This window comes from Phascolarctos cinereus, unplaced genomic scaffold, assembly GCF_003287225.1.
Source record: "Phascolarctos cinereus isolate Bilbo 61053 unplaced genomic scaffold, phaCin_HiC Scaffold_5;HRSCAF=322, whole genome shotgun sequence".
In the NCBI taxonomy this organism is placed as follows: domain Eukaryota; kingdom Metazoa; phylum Chordata; class Mammalia; order Diprotodontia; family Phascolarctidae; genus Phascolarctos; species Phascolarctos cinereus.
This window is the reverse complement of record NW_027555958.1, coordinates 101,391,395-101,407,004: the sequence shown is the minus strand read 5'-3', so window position 1 is coordinate 101,407,004 and position 15,610 is coordinate 101,391,395. Positions and strand designations below refer to the sequence as shown.

The following is a 15,610-nucleotide window of genomic DNA, read 5'->3' as shown; positions in this document are numbered from 1 at the left end:
AAGTGATTTGGCCAAGGTCACACAGGTATTAAGTGAGAGCTAGGATTAGAACCCATGTCTTTTGATTTCCAATCCATGCCTTTCCCACCTTAAAAAATGGCCTCTTTAATCTCTCTGGGCCTCAGTTTTCTCATCTACAAAATCAGGGTTTAAAATATATGAAACCTCTATGGTCCCTTCCAAGTAGATGATCCTATGCTCATTTGACCTATTAGAGGCCTAATATTCAAGGTCTTTGACGTGCAATTCCTTCCCTCAGTTTAGAACTGTAGAAACCATAATTTTATGTTTTCTCAGGGCCTTTAATAATATATATCATAATACATAACAAAATGTAGGTTGCAAAAACTCCAAGAAGACAGGGTAGAGTCACTTGCATCATAGGGTGATTCTAGGTTTTCTTTTAGGTAAGCAAACTCCTTCTTGTGTGGCAGCAGATACAAATTTGAAGGTTAGTCCCAAGTAAGCTTATACTTGGATGGACAGCAAAATGTGGGAACACTCATGCTGAGGTCTTAGTATTATTTCCATGATAAGCAGAGTATACAGACAACAGGACCTCCTGCTAGTGTAAACTCAGGGATACTTGAGTTCACTCTTTTCCTCTTTTCCATTGCCTTCAGGAACTGATTGGCCTTTTCACTTCCAGTTTCAATGCCATCACTCTATTTTTTGACCTTGTGCAGAAGTAGATGGAAGGTTTCATATCAAGAATGTTAGATCTGAAGTCAGAGGACCTGGGTTCAAATGTTAGTTCTTCCACTGAGAATCTTAGGTGTAGAGCTGGTGTAGTTCCAACTCATTCATTTGGTAGCTAGTGAGATTGTGTCCTAGAGAGGTTAATGACCGCACAAGTACTCACTATGTTCCAGACACCGTGGGTTAACAGAGCTGGGGCTCAAACGCACGTATGGTGACACCAAGTCCTTGTCATCTTTTCTATTGTACGAAACCACCTTTTATTACTACACCACATTTCCTGGATCACCTTTGTTACCTCGTGAAAGTTGCTTCATCTCTCTGGATCTACTGCAGTTTCCTCATCTGTAAAATGAGCATGTTGGACTAGAAGATTTTAAAGTTCCCTTCGAACTCTAACAGTCTATGATTCTACATAGTACTTTATGATTAAGTAATCCGGGGCTCAGATCTGAGGCTTTAGACTCACTTGAACTTAAATCAATTTTGAAGATTCCTCAAAAGCACTCCTTGGGTATCCCCTGAGAACATCAGAATTTAGAATATGCCTAAAAGGGTCCCTCAAACTCTTAATATTTATAATACTATCCTGATAGGTGGTTTCCTTTGCCTTGTCCGTAACCTGTTTATAAAAGAATTTGTTCCTAGGGAGTCCCGCAACTTTCCTCTCTGGCAGCTTTCACCTTCCTTCAGGTCTTTCTTACCTACATAGTACATGTGACTCACATTACCAGCAAAGGTAATAGGTCCATTTTTTCTCCCCCAAATCTTGACTATCTGCTATGCCCATCTACTTTCCCCTTTGGGTCTTTATGTGGTGGTGGTTCTGTCTTTTTGTCACCGAATCCCTGTCAGTCTGTTTCTTTATTTAACATTATTTCCTTCTCTCATGGAAAAAGCTCTTGGAAAGGACTTGTGGATGCACAATTCTCTCTTTGGGGGCTTCACTTAGTTCATGCCTTTGTGTAGTTCCTCTTTGCTTTTCTCTGTCCAATTTCCTTTATAATTTTAATCATTGTCAGAACAATGGGTGGGAGGGCAATTGAAAACTCAAGACAAGGAAAATATTTACATTTTTTCTAGGGAATTTACACCTGAAGAGACATATAGGAGTGGCTTCCCTCTTTCTTCCTAGGTCACATTTAGACATATTTTCTTATTATTTCTAGGTACTTTACACATAAATATCATTTATTTGATTTTCATGCCACCAATGTGCCACAGTGATTCTACTCCAGTTTTGTAGATGAAGGAATATAAGTGACTTGCCCAAGATCACTCAGCCATTACTTGGTCTTCTGCCCCCAACTGCATTGCTCTTTCTACTAAAAATGCTTCCTCTTAATCTACTTTCAGATTTTCTAAAGAAGAAAAAAATGTGAGACTACAGGGTAAAAATAACAATAGAAAATTTATCAATCATAAAATCCTATAGTGATAGTTTAGTAAATCTCAGAGTTGGAAAGACCTTAGGAGTCATCCAGTCCAATTTTTACAGGAACAAGAATCTGCTGTCTGAACCTTGGTTTCTTTAGCCTTAAAGTGGGGGTAATAATACTTTCCTACTTTTCTCTCAGTTATTGTGAGGTCCAAATGAAACATTTTCCACAAAACAATAAGGCACAATAAATATATTATATTATTATATATAATAATTATACATACAATTATTATCATGTTGTATATATTCGACCTCTTGCCTATTGTTGTTTTCTGCAAAAATGCCCCTGATCATCTGAAGTCACAACCAAAGAGCTCTTTTAAATCAGCTGAGTTTTCAGGTTCTAAATTGTTCATTTGTGCTGGCTTTTTCCAGCCTGTGTGCCCTATTGGCATTGGCACAGTGGATGAGGGAGGTTTATTTGGCCTGCACAGTTGCAGCGGTTGGTCCTTCTGATCCAGTTTCCACCTCCAGCATTCTTGAATAAGCTCAGTGAGCTTGGAATATGTCTAATATGCATAACCAGTTTTTCCTCTTTGCATTACCTCTTCCTCTTTCTGGCTTCCTTCAGCTTCCTCATCCCTCTCTTCTCAGACACCTCCTATTATGTGGGAAAGTTATATTGCTCATTAGAAGCACAATGGACAAAACATTGGCAGCTGCCTCAGTCAGAGGGCTCATTGTGGTCAGAATAGTACAGAACACTCCTAAAGTCTCCCTCCTTTCTTTCTCTTTCTCCTTTCCTTTATTCCACTCCTTCCTTCTCTCCTTTCCCCCCCCTCCTTCCTCTCCTTCCTTCTCTCTCTCCTTTCCTCTTTCCTTCCTTCTCTTGCTCTTTCCATTCCTTTCCTCACTCTCTCCTTCTCTTCCTTCATTCTCTCCCTCCCTTCTTTCCTTTTGTTCAATTTCTTCCTTCCTTCTTTTCCTTTTTTCCTTCCCTTCCTTCCTTTTCTCCCTCTTTTTTCTCCTCCTTTCATCTCTTTCTTCTTTCCTTTTCTTTCCTCTCTTCTTCCCTCCCCTAGAGAACATCTAATCCAATCCCACTGTCTTAAAGATGAAGAAATTGTGGCCCAGGTAAGTAAAAAAAATTTACCAAGGTACACATGTATTAAGTAGCTTAGGATAAATTAAAATCAAAATACTAGCTGTGTGACCCCGGGCAAGTCATTTAAGTTCTCTCTCCCTAGCCTTCGAAATAAGAGACTAAAACTTAATGGCCTCTAGGGTCTCCTTTGATCCCATGAGCCTCTGACACAAACCTAATATTCTTGCCATTGCACCACAGACTCAATGAAGAAATGATAGTTAGATATAGATGGGAAGTTTAGTCAAAATACAAAGTAGAATAAGTGAAGCATGGAAGGTTAGTGCTAGAAGGGATCTGAGAAGCCATTAAGTCCAACCATGCTTATTTTCTGGTATGGAATGGGAATCTCAAAGAAGCCCTCACTTACCCAGGCTTGTGCAAATGAAACAGGTTTTCTGGCTAAACAACCTAGGCTTCCCATCTACCAGGCCAGGGCTTTGTCTTCTATCATCACAGCCTCCATTTTCAATCTTGCACTTTCTAAAGTGGGTGTCTAGGTGGTGCAGTGGATAGAGTGATGGGCCTACAGTCAGAAAGACTCTTCTTCATGTGTTCGAATCTGGCCTCAGAAACTTACTAGCTGAGTGACCCTGGGCAAGTCACTTAACTCTGTTTGTCTCAGTTTCCTCATATGAAAAATGAGCTAGAAAAGGAAATGGCAAAGCCAAGGAAACCCCAAATGGGGTTGCAAAGAATTAGATATGACTGAAAAACAACTAAATTTTTTTTAAAATAGTATTTTTTCTGATTACATGTAAAGATCCTGTTCTTAGCCTTCAAAATGAGAGAGTCCTCATTCATGGCCTCCAGGGTCCCCTTTGATCCTATGAGCTTCTGACACAAATCTAACATTTTTCCCATTGCACCATAAACTCAATGAAGAAATGATAGCTAGATATAGATATATAGATAAAACATTCTTTTTTAAATAAAATTTTGAATTCCAAGTTTTCTCTCTTTCTTTATCTCTCACTTCCCTAAGGTGGTAAGCAATTTGATATAGCTTATATGTGCACAATTGTGTAAAACATATTTCATGAACAATATGAACACGAATAACAGCAACTTTCTAAAAATGATAGCTCTGTAATCTTCAGACTTCAGGCAGTTCCCCAAATAGTAACAACAAAGGCTAGTTTTTAATTTTTTTTCCAGCTAAGTTTGCATGGTCTTGATATATGATGAGCCTATCTTGTAACTACTTAGAATCCTCCATCAATACTACCAAAAATTGAACAGAGGACAGTGTTTAGAAAGGATTTCCTTTTGTGCATTCAACATTATTTAAAGTGTATAGGATTGAAAACAAAACCATGCCTTTTCCCTCACATAACAGTTATTTTTCACTCCCCATATTGAGTCTTCCTTGTGACATAGAAAAAGTAATTAAGTAAAAATATATGATAGAGAAAACCAGCTGGACTAGATGGTTTTCAGTGCTCATGGCCCTTCACCTCACTGCTACTGTGATTTCAGTTGTTTTTTGGTCATGTGTACCCATTTGGGGTTTTCTTGGCAAAGATACTGGAGTGGTTTGCCATTTCCTTTTCCAAGATCATTCTACAGATAAGAAATGGAGGCAAATAGTGTTAAGTGACACTTAAGTCACACAGCTAGTAAATGTCTGAGGCTAGATTTGAACTCAGGAAGATGAGTCTTCTTGGCTTTGGGCCTGGCACTCTATTCACTGTACCACCTAGGAGTTATGCTTTGATATCTCTCTTCCAGAATCTTCACTGCTTTTTCCATTACTCAGAATTCAACTTTCAGTCATCATATTCACTTATGTAGTTGTTATCATTGTGCATATTGGTATTTGGCTATACTTATTAATTGTATATTAGTTTAATGCACCTCTTTCCAAGTGCGTCTTAATTTCTCATGATTCATTTTTTTTTTTGCTGAAAGATAATCTTTCATTATGTTCATATAATAGCATTTTCAGCCATTCCAACAATTGATGGGCACCAAATTTGTTTTGAGTTGTTTAGGAGTCTTGTCCACAAACCCTTTTCTCATAGACATATATATTTCCAGAATAATATTCATCTAACATGTCATCCCCACTTAATAATTCTGCACATGTGCACATTTGTTATTCTTTAGTTTAATGTCATATTTTCCTGTTGAAATTAAGCTTTTAAATCTGTCCTCTAGTCAGACCTCTTTTTCACACAGGTGTGGTGTCAGAAACTATAAGTGTCTCCTGACTGGATTCTTTTCTGTCATCCACACTTTTTTTTTTCTTCCCACCTTTTGGTTTCACTGCTCATTAGCCCTTCCAGTATATGGGAAACAGAGGAAGAAGGACAGAGTGAAACTCAAGTGAGTCAACTATGTTGTTTATTAGGAGCTTTGAAATGAATTTAAAATTAAAAGCTAAAAGAAGTCTCTTTTTAGTTTATTCCATGTCATATTAGTCTTGCTTCCCATTAACTCATAAAATTAACATTTGGCTATGTCTTTTGGTGGAGCCATCTTTTTTTCAACTGAGCAGAAATTTCCAAACATTCTAATGAAAACATTAGCCTCTGGCTGATGTTGTCATGTTTAAAGGACTTCTGGCAGGGCAGTTGGAGCCAAACATGAATAACATCTTTTTCGATTAGCCTTTTAGTTGATGAATTAGTCAAATTTGACATTCATTTGTCATAATTTTAAAAGAAAATCAATACTTTCATTCAGTCATCTACATGAGTGACTGACAGAACCATTATTGACTTGATGACACCATACAGTGTTCAACTTTTAAACTAGAAAAGTTGTAGTGATAGTATTTTCTCTCAAAAATGGAGAGAAACCTTTTATGGATAGTATCATGAAGAATTATAGATTTCTGAAGGGAATTCACAGCTGCTAGTTCTGGACATTAGCTGAGGCTTCATAGGTTTTTCATTTGGTCTATAAAACATTTTCAGCTTTGAAGTTCTGAGGGTAGTCCCCAGAGGTTCATCTCTTTACACAGCCACTTTAACACTTTAGTACTAGCTCCCAGTTTGAAAGGATTCCCTTAACAAACACTAAACGAAAAGGTCAATTTTGCACAAAATTTCATAGATTTCCTGCACCCTCCTTTGCTTCTCCATCCTCCTCTCTGCCATCCAGCCGTAGGTTTATTTTTGCTAGACTGGAGAGGAATTGTGGATTTATTCAGTGGCTTATCTGATTGGGATTGGGGAAGGTAGAGAATCTATACTTTTGGCAGAACATGAAAGACCTGCTACCCCCTAGAAACTGCCTAGTTACTGAACATTATGGAAATGTGTAACGTCTGGTTTTTGGAGGTTGTCTCATCCTGACACAGGGTCTCCATTTACTTGGAGCAATAGGGCAAGCCATCCTTGCACTATGAGTAGGTTTGGATTGAATTTCTTTTTATATCTTAGTTTCCATCTTCAAAACATGGTTCAGGTCTTTTTCTCTCTGGGTTCTTCTATCTTATATGAGAAAAGATCATTGATATATGGAGAAATGGCAACCTAGTCTCTACTGATGAGCTGCAAAGCTCTGTAGTTATCCTTGTCTTATTCAGCAAAGAAAAGAGCCTGATAAATAGAATGTTTAGACCGTAAAGGGGTTTTAGAAATGATGTAATATATGTGTTTTAAATTTAAAAATAAAAGCTAGATTGAGGGAAATCAATTTATGTGCTTGGTAATTAGTGGTAGAACTAGGCCTAGAACCTTGAAAACTGATTCCTAGACCTAAGTTCTTTCTAGCACACCATATATTTTAATCAGTGATTTCCACAAACTTTTAGAAACATGCTTATATGGGCAGCTAGTGGTGCAGTGGATAGAACACTGTGCCTGGAGTCAGGAAGACCTTAGTTTAAATCTGACTTCAGATACTTCCTAGCTATGTGACACTGGACAATTAACTAAACCTCTATTTGCCTCAATTTCTTCAACTGTAAAATGGAGATAATAACAGCACCTACCTTCCAGGATTGTTATGAGGCTCAAATAAAATAATATTTGTAAAAAACAACAAAGAGAAGAATAACAGCAACCAAAAAACCAATTAGTGCTTAGCAAGATATCTTGCACATAGTTGTTTGGGCCCTGATTGACTCAGAGTGAAAACAGGAACTGTTTCTGTTTTAGCCAAAAACCCTGAGGGTCTTCCTCTCCTAGTTTGATTTTTTTTTTAATCTGGACTAGGTTAAAGAGGCCATTCTTTGCCTCATTTTTTTAAACCTCACCTTAATCAGTGGAATGGACATTGCCTCAGTCAAACTGAGACCTGCTAAAGACTTTAGCTTTAAAAGACCAAAGTTTTCCACCAGGTCTGGGGCCATCTCCAGTGGTTCTAATGTATATCTGGCCAATGGACCCAGATAGTTCTGGAGGAGAAAGTGAAGCTGGTGACTTTGTACAGCCCTTCCTCACTTAAATCCAGTTCACCTGCATGTCATGGCATCACCTTCATGACATCATGGTCCTCTTTGAGAACGAAGGACAAACAATAACAACAACAAATGCTTATTCCCATAAAAGGCTGAAATGATAAGCTAATACCATCAATAAGAGCTAAAATGATGGCGATCAATGTAAAGTCCTTCACTTAAATCCAAAAATATTAACCATGGTAGTATGCTATGAAGAATTTGGCTTCAAAACAGTTGATATGAAAAAATGTTTAGCAAATTTTATTGACTCCAAGGCTAATGTGAATCCTAGGGTAATTGATAAGAAAACTAATGCTGCATTAAGAGAGGTATAGTGTCCAGAACAAAGAAGGGATTGGCCCCACTGTACTATGCCCTGGTCACACCATATATGGAGTACTGTATTTAATTCTGGCCATTTCATTTAAATGAATAATCTGGAACTTGTCGAGAGAAGGGAAACCAAAATGGTGAAGGGTCTCCAATTATGTCATTTGAGGACTGCTTTGAGTTACTTTTGATGTTTAATCAGGAGAAGGGAAGACTTAAAGAAGAAATGATAACTGCTTTCAGATATTTAAAGGATTGTCATGTGGAATAGAGATTAAACTGTTATGCAACTTCCATGGCTGAGGCACTGTGTTAGATGCTAAGAGAGAGACAAAGACAGATAAGATACGATCCCTATCCTTAAAGAACTTATAATACAACTAGAGCACACTAAAGTTTACACAGAAGTAATCATTTAATAAAGGATAGGCTGTGATAGGAATCATAAGAAAAATACAAAGTGTTCAGAATAAGGAGAGATCACTTCTGTGCAGAAAGTCAGGGAGAATTTCATGAGGGAGATAACATTTGAGCTGTGACTTGAAGTATAGGTAGAATTTGGCCAGATGGAGATATGAAGGATGTATAAAATGAAGATCTTATCTGGATCTTGCCTCATGTATAATATCTCAGAAAAAATGTTCCGTTCCACACTTTCTGAAACATGGCAGCCTCCACAGACTCCAAAATACTAAGCCCATATATTTAAAAAGTCACAGCAACTTCCTACTGCTATGAATTATGCCAGCAAACAAACATTAAAAATTTAGAATTGGTAGTTTGGGGGACAGTACTGAGGTGAGGAAATGGAAAGCAGTGAGTAGCAAAGAATGAAAAAGAATATGGAATTCAAAACCAGCAGTCTCACTGGAACATTAAAAAAAGAACCCAAAGAAATCATATTTGAGGTTGCCAACTTGCAAGCATGTCATTCGTGATGGATTAAATAGAAAATGCCAGATTTACCTACTCCAAGGAGTCAGGATTTTATGAATTTCATCTGAATGGCTAATGCAATGTAGAGCTACAAAGAAAATTTGGTTGGCAGCATTGGGGGTAGTGGGGGGAATGTTTTGGAGAACTGGGACTGAAAAGAAATGCCACATTAGAGAACGAGTATATTAGTGAAGAGTTGCTGATGGACTTTGGGCTGAGAACTCAAGGAAGAAAGATGGCAAAATCGCCAAAGGAGTAGAGGGGAAGACAAAGTATTTACAGCTGAGGAATTAATTCTTTTTACTTTATGAACATGAGTTATTTATAAAATCATATTGTAGAGCTATAGAATATCTGGAAAGAACCAATATTATCCTAAGAGATGATAATCAGTTCCCTAGCTCCTCCCATCATTTAAAAAAGGTTACAGGGAGGAAAAAGTATCACATTTCTACTTGAGAAACCCAAAAGAGGCTTGAAATAATTATACTGGGCTTGTGTTGGTACACTATCAGTTAGTTAAAAAATTGAGGGATTTTTTTTTTTAAGGAAAACATTGAAGGTTACCATGGCAGAGGGAGCCCATGTCTAGGCCTTGGATTTAGAGTTGTCCTATGAGTAGATTGATTTTTTATTTATTTTTGTATCTTAGTTTTCATACCTCTCAAATGAAGCCAAAAATTCTAACTCGTTCTGATCAGAGAGCAAAGAGGGAAATCGGTTTTTAGAATACAAGACTGTAAGCCATGAGTTGAATGGTGTGTTCCTTAGAATAGGCAATGGATGAGGGGCTCCTGAAAGTATTGTTATGTCTCTCTGGGGGCACTCAAAACTCAAGAAGTTGATGTCCCTGTTGTGACCATAAGAGATAGTATACATATCATTTTGATAAATATGAGTGAACTGAGACTGAAATGTATATTCAGAAAGGTAACGATAGTGTATGTATCAACCAATATGTGTAGCTTCCTTCTGTCAGTGTAGTTTTGACCCTTTTTGAACAAAACAATAGCCTGCAATTAAAAAGCCTTCAAATGCTATAGAAAATGTAAATGTTTGATAAATTGTGAAAAGGAGCATTAAGCACAGAAAACATCATTCTTGAATTAACATTTAAATGGAGTTTCTTGGTAATATTATATTCCACAAACAAATTGCCACCTAGAAAATGAAGAAATTCTCTTGTATTTGAGGACCACCTATGTTATTATGGTCTTAGAAACCTATAGGTTGGAATTAGAAATTAAGAGCATATATAAATATGGAGCCATAGCAATATGAAAATTATGAATTTCTTAGATCAAATATAAAGTGTAATAAAGCAACTTTGATAACTTGAACTTATAAATAAGAATGTTTTTTCTTTTCCCTTGTGACGAAAAGCAGAATAATGTTACTAAATGAATGTGGAAGTCTTTGACAGATATGTGACTATGTGTATGTTTGTATTTACATATATTCACCCCTCATCCTTTTCATTTTAAAATAATATTGTAGTATATGTGTTCAAATAAAAAAAGTTTGATCCACAGTCTTTTCTATATATACACTACTTTTGATGGTTAGTCTATGTTGGTACCAATAGAGAAGGGATAAGTTTTTTGTTAGCCATTTGTCAGGTCTTTTTCTGATTACAAGAACTCCCCATGGACTTTTGAAAGGGTAAACATTACCTGCTTTTTGAAAAAAAATCTTAATTTCATAAATAAAATCCTTTAAAGAGTTTCATTAGTATTATCATGTTTGTACATTACCATAGGACCACAGATTCAGGGCTGAAAGAGGCTTTAGAAGTTATCTAATCTAACCCCTTCATTTTACAGATAAGGAAAGTTCAGACTCAGAAAAATTGATGGATTGCCCAAAGTCACAGAGGTAGTAAGTACTAGGATTTGAACCCATGTATTCTGAATCCAAATCCAATATGCTTTCTACTACACTGTTATCATTCATAAGAATACAACAGAATCTTATTTCCTTAAGTAGCAACTACAATTCAGAGGCAGAGAAAGTGACTCTACTCTTACTATTGTCTATCTATGACATACCTTACTGTGACAGTCTGATTTCACAATATCAACTTTGTATGTTTGAACAATGATGTTGCAAGCAGTTAAGTATACAGGATAGCTTTGGCCAATTAGAATCACAAGAGTGAAAGAAGTTTAGAGCTGGAAGCAACCTTAGAGGTAATCCAGGAAACTTTTTTCACTTCACAGATGAGAAGTTAGTTTACACCTTCTTGATATCCAAGTTTATCTGATGGCAAAAGGACTTTTAATTTATAGTACCCTGGTTCCACACCAGTTCAACTTCTCCAAATTCCAAATGCTACTGCTGTTTTCTGCTCTGCCTTGGTCTTCCCTAAGGCCCTGGTGTGGCCTAGAATTAGAATGTGCATTAGTTTCTAATGATTCTGAATTAATTGTGAATCTCTGAGAAAAATCTAAAAGTCAATTAGAAGCCGGTATGTTTCCTTTTTTTCTGTGAGTAAAGAATTAGTTAATATATTCTGATGCAGGGAATCAGCTTTCCTAGCAGGTTCCTAATAAACAATTTTCCCTCAAGGTTAATATAATAGGCAAACACCTTTTGCTGCAGCAGACGGCAAGAGCTAATGAAAGATTAGCTTGCATTATGACTCATTATTTCAAAATGTCAGAATAAGGTGGATTTGTCATGGGTTTTCTTCTTCTTCTTCTTCTCTTCATTCTTAAGTACAGAATGAAAATATTGCTTTCCTAATGTTAGTGGATTTACTCTGTGCTTGTTTTCCAGGCCATGTTCAGACAACAGGCGCCAGAATGGTAGGGAAAGATTGGCCAGTGCTGGTGACAAGGGGACCCTGGCCATGGAATCTACCAAGGAGACTCGCTACTGTGCGGTGTGCAATGATTATGCTTCAGGCTACCACTATGGTGTCTGGTCCTGCGAGGGCTGTAAGGCTTTCTTCAAAAGAAGCATTCAAGGTAATAGTGTGTTGAAAACAATTAATCAACATGTTTATTTCTCAGAGAAAAATATATGTGATTAAAAAGGAAGGAATATCATAGACAGTTCATTTAATATATGCATTCATAGTTGGTGGGACCATCTTGGATTTTTTAAAAGATATATTAGGCTACAAATTGTATCTCTACTCTCCCAAGCACTTGATGCGTGTTCGTTGAATTGAACTGGGGAAAGGCAAGGTGTATAGCATCATGAATTTAGAGCTGGGAGCAACCTTACAGGTCACCTAATCTAATCCCCACATTTTACAAATGAGATAATTAAGGCCCAGAGAAGTAACATGAATTTCACAAGGTCACACAGATGGTAAATGGCAGAACTGAAAATTGATCCGAGGTCCTCAGACTCCAAATTGAGTGATTTTACCCCCCACTAGACTACGTTGCTTCTCAAAGACCATCAGGAAAAAAGGGCTAGCTGATATTAGGGTAGATATTGCTGAGTTCTTTAGCATCTGCTGTGAATTTTGAAGTCTCTTATTTTAAGGGTGGAGGAAGAGAGAAAGAAGATGATAGAAAGGAGAGAGAGTCATTTCCTTCTCCAGTGGATTAAAAGAAAGAGAGGTAGCGGAAAGATACCTTGCCAATGTGCAAAGTTGAGGGATAATAGAGCAAGACGTGTCATATCTTTTACAAATTTTTATTAATGCCTTTTGTTTTTGGGGCAGTCACCTCCAGATCTAGCCTTCCTCCCCTTCCTCTCAGCCCAATGAGCCTTCTATTATAACCAAGAAAACTCTCTTAAGCACAGAATCCAATTAGTTCAATGAATGTCTCTGATGGCATATGTAATATTTCTCCTCTGTAGCCCCATCACAATCTTAAATTTTATCATTTAGTTCAGTTTAGAAAACTACCAGTTCAGTGGCTGGTGACTTTAGTAGTGAGGGAGCTATCATCAACATTAAATAACATTTGATGAGTGTTCCCCTATAAAATTTGTCTTCTCTTCCTGCCCATTCTTTCCCCAAATACAGTTCTCTTAAGCCAGCTGGCTTTTATCTCTAGCCCATGGGGGTGAATACCGTGTCTATTATGTTAATTGCTTTGGAAGGAGAGATACAGTTTATTTCTCAGATGGTTGCACTAAAGAAGTATTTGAGAGATCCTAAGAAGTTCTTGGCTCACTAGCTCCATTTGTTCGGAATGGTGACATATTCAAAGTCCTCATTGCCTAGGTTTTTGAGCACCTCAGATGTTCCCTGGCTGGCAATATTCCCCTGTGATACTATTTAAATGTTCCCTGTGTGCTTTTCTCTTAGGGATCTTAGGCTTAATAAAGCTTATTGAGAGCCAACGCCTATGAAATTATTAGGAGATGCTTGTGGAACTGGTCTTCACTGGTTGCATGTTAACACTTTTCATTGCATGGAATAGCTTGGAAATTGGGAGATGGTACTCATGATCCATTTCCCCTTGCATCATCAATAGCATGATTTTGGACAACTGTTACTATTTTTCATAGAGTTTTCAGAGAGGTCAATCTGGTCCAGTTTAAAAGCATTTTCTGTAGCACTTTATGCTTTCAACATCCTTCATAACATGCTATTATTATATGACTTATAATTGGCTTTTTTGCAATGGTATTTCTGTAAAATTGATGACATTCTAAAAAATCTGATCTTTATTTTTAAAATGTTTGTAGGCAGAGGGACTGGTGCTTATCAGTTAATGATGACAGATCTTATTTCAGAAAAAAAATATTAACACTTTGCTAGTTTAGTGTGTACCTACCTATACTTATTATTATTATTTTTTTTGGTAATGCCCCTGTCTTTTTTTTTTCTTCGTGATTTCATTTTATGTTTAGTCTGATCAAATCTTAATTATTAGTGTTTCAATAAAACAAATAGCATAGTAGAGTGGAATGAACTGGGGCCTGGAAGTTGGGAGATCTGGGTTCTAGACCTAGCTCTTTCTCTTCTCATTAAGTAGGTCTAAAATCCCATATAAATTGTTCAACCTCCTGGCCCCCGCCTTTTTTCTTTTTGCCTAAATTTAGGACATTGATCTAGATGAATTCTAAAAAAGTTACAAAGTTATAAGATTCTAAGTATTTAGAATGCCCACTTGTGCGCTATGCTAGGTTTTTTTTTAAAATTAGCTTATTTTTAGTTTTCAACATTCACTTCCCCAAGCTTTTGAGTTTTAGATTTTCTCCCTCCTTCTCCCCCACCTCCCTCTCCAAGAAGGCATGCAATCTCATATAGTATGCTAGGTTTTTTGAAGGATCTAAAAGAAGACTATATCTGTGCTACAGAGAACTTTGTCTAAGTGGGGTGACAAAAATACCATTGTGGTATAATGACACAATAACTGAATGCAAAATTAAGTACCAATTATGTATTAAAACTAACAAGTATACCAGAGGAGCTAAAAAGGAAAAGGTGGAGAATTAAATATTTAAATAAAAATCAGAATACTTTGCTTAAGTTAGGTTTTTTTTTGAGAAACAATAAAAAAAACTTCATTTATTATTGTCCCTTTCTTAGTTTAGTAGTTAGTATTTAGGTTCCACATATTATGTGGAACATATTAGGTTCCACAATATGCATTTCTATTGAATCTGATGCTTTCTTTAATAGGCATTATGCCTACAGAAGACAAAAACAAAACACACATTCCATGGTGAAACGGTGGAGGAAAAATGAGCCTGTCTTGTCATATGTTTTATATCTATAGATTCATTTATTGGAATGACTAACAATTCAATTCTGGATGCTCCCTAGTGTGAAACAATATCTTGTGAAGGGCTCCCTTACTTTATGCTAAAATTACTTTATGTTAAAAATTAGACCCTCTTCTCCTTGAAAACAGGATATTTAGAGCAAGATTTTGCTGGATAACTGCAAATAAATGTAATGTTTATAGAGCCATTGCAATCTTAGACAACTTTTTGTAAAGCTAATGAGTTTATTTTCAGATTACAGAATTTAACCTTGTGAACCACTGACCTAGTTGTCACAAAATACAATATTTTACAAAGCCAAATAGAAAAGAAGTTTTCTCCATCCTTTTTTTTGCTTCTTTTTTTTTTTGGTGGGGCAATCAGGAGTTAAGTGACTTGCCCATGGTCACACAGCTAATAAGTGTCAAGTGTCTGAGGTCACATTTGAACTCAGGTCCTTCTGACTCCAAGGCCGGAGCTCTATCATTTCTATTCATTTTCTTCTCTTCTCCCCCTTTTCATCTTTCTCCTTTATTTCTCTTTTTAAAAAATCTCAGTTAACAATTTTCAATGTTCCATTAAACTCTTTATCCACAAACAGGTACTTTGTCCACACCTCCCTCCCCCCAAAATTATTTTGTTCCTGAGGAAGACTTTTGTTGTTGTTGTTGTTGTTGTTTTTAAATCAAGACCAAAATGTATCACAAAAAGGTAAAAGAGTGCCACAAAATAATATGTCTGAGAACAATGTTCTCCATTATGAGAATTCAACAATGAATTCTCAACTTTGTAACTGATTGATAGTTGTAACAATTTTTGTGGTTTTATCACCTAAAGCAGTTTTCATTTCAATCTAATAAATATTTTAAAAGTATCCACTATGTGCAAGGCGCTGTGAAACTACTGGCCATACAAAGCTGAAACAAAGAGTACATCCCTTGCCCTCAAGGAGCTTAAAATCTAATAAGGCAATGAGGTATATAAGATAGCTATAGTAGAAGATAGACAAATGAAAAGAAGTCAAACAGATTAGAGCTGGAGTGGGGAA

The 15,610-nt window shown here is 36.6% G+C and overlaps 1 protein-coding gene across 1 annotated transcript in view; it reads left to right on the top strand.

Moving 5' to 3' along the window:
• Positions 1 to 15,610, top strand: part of ESR1 (estrogen receptor 1) — a 306,468-nt gene that overhangs the window by 21,931 nt on the left and 268,927 nt on the right. The window contains 1 exon segment of the mRNA XM_020986619.2: positions 11,662 to 11,852. Coding sequence (XP_020842278.2) covers positions 11,662 to 11,852 — 191 coding nt within the window.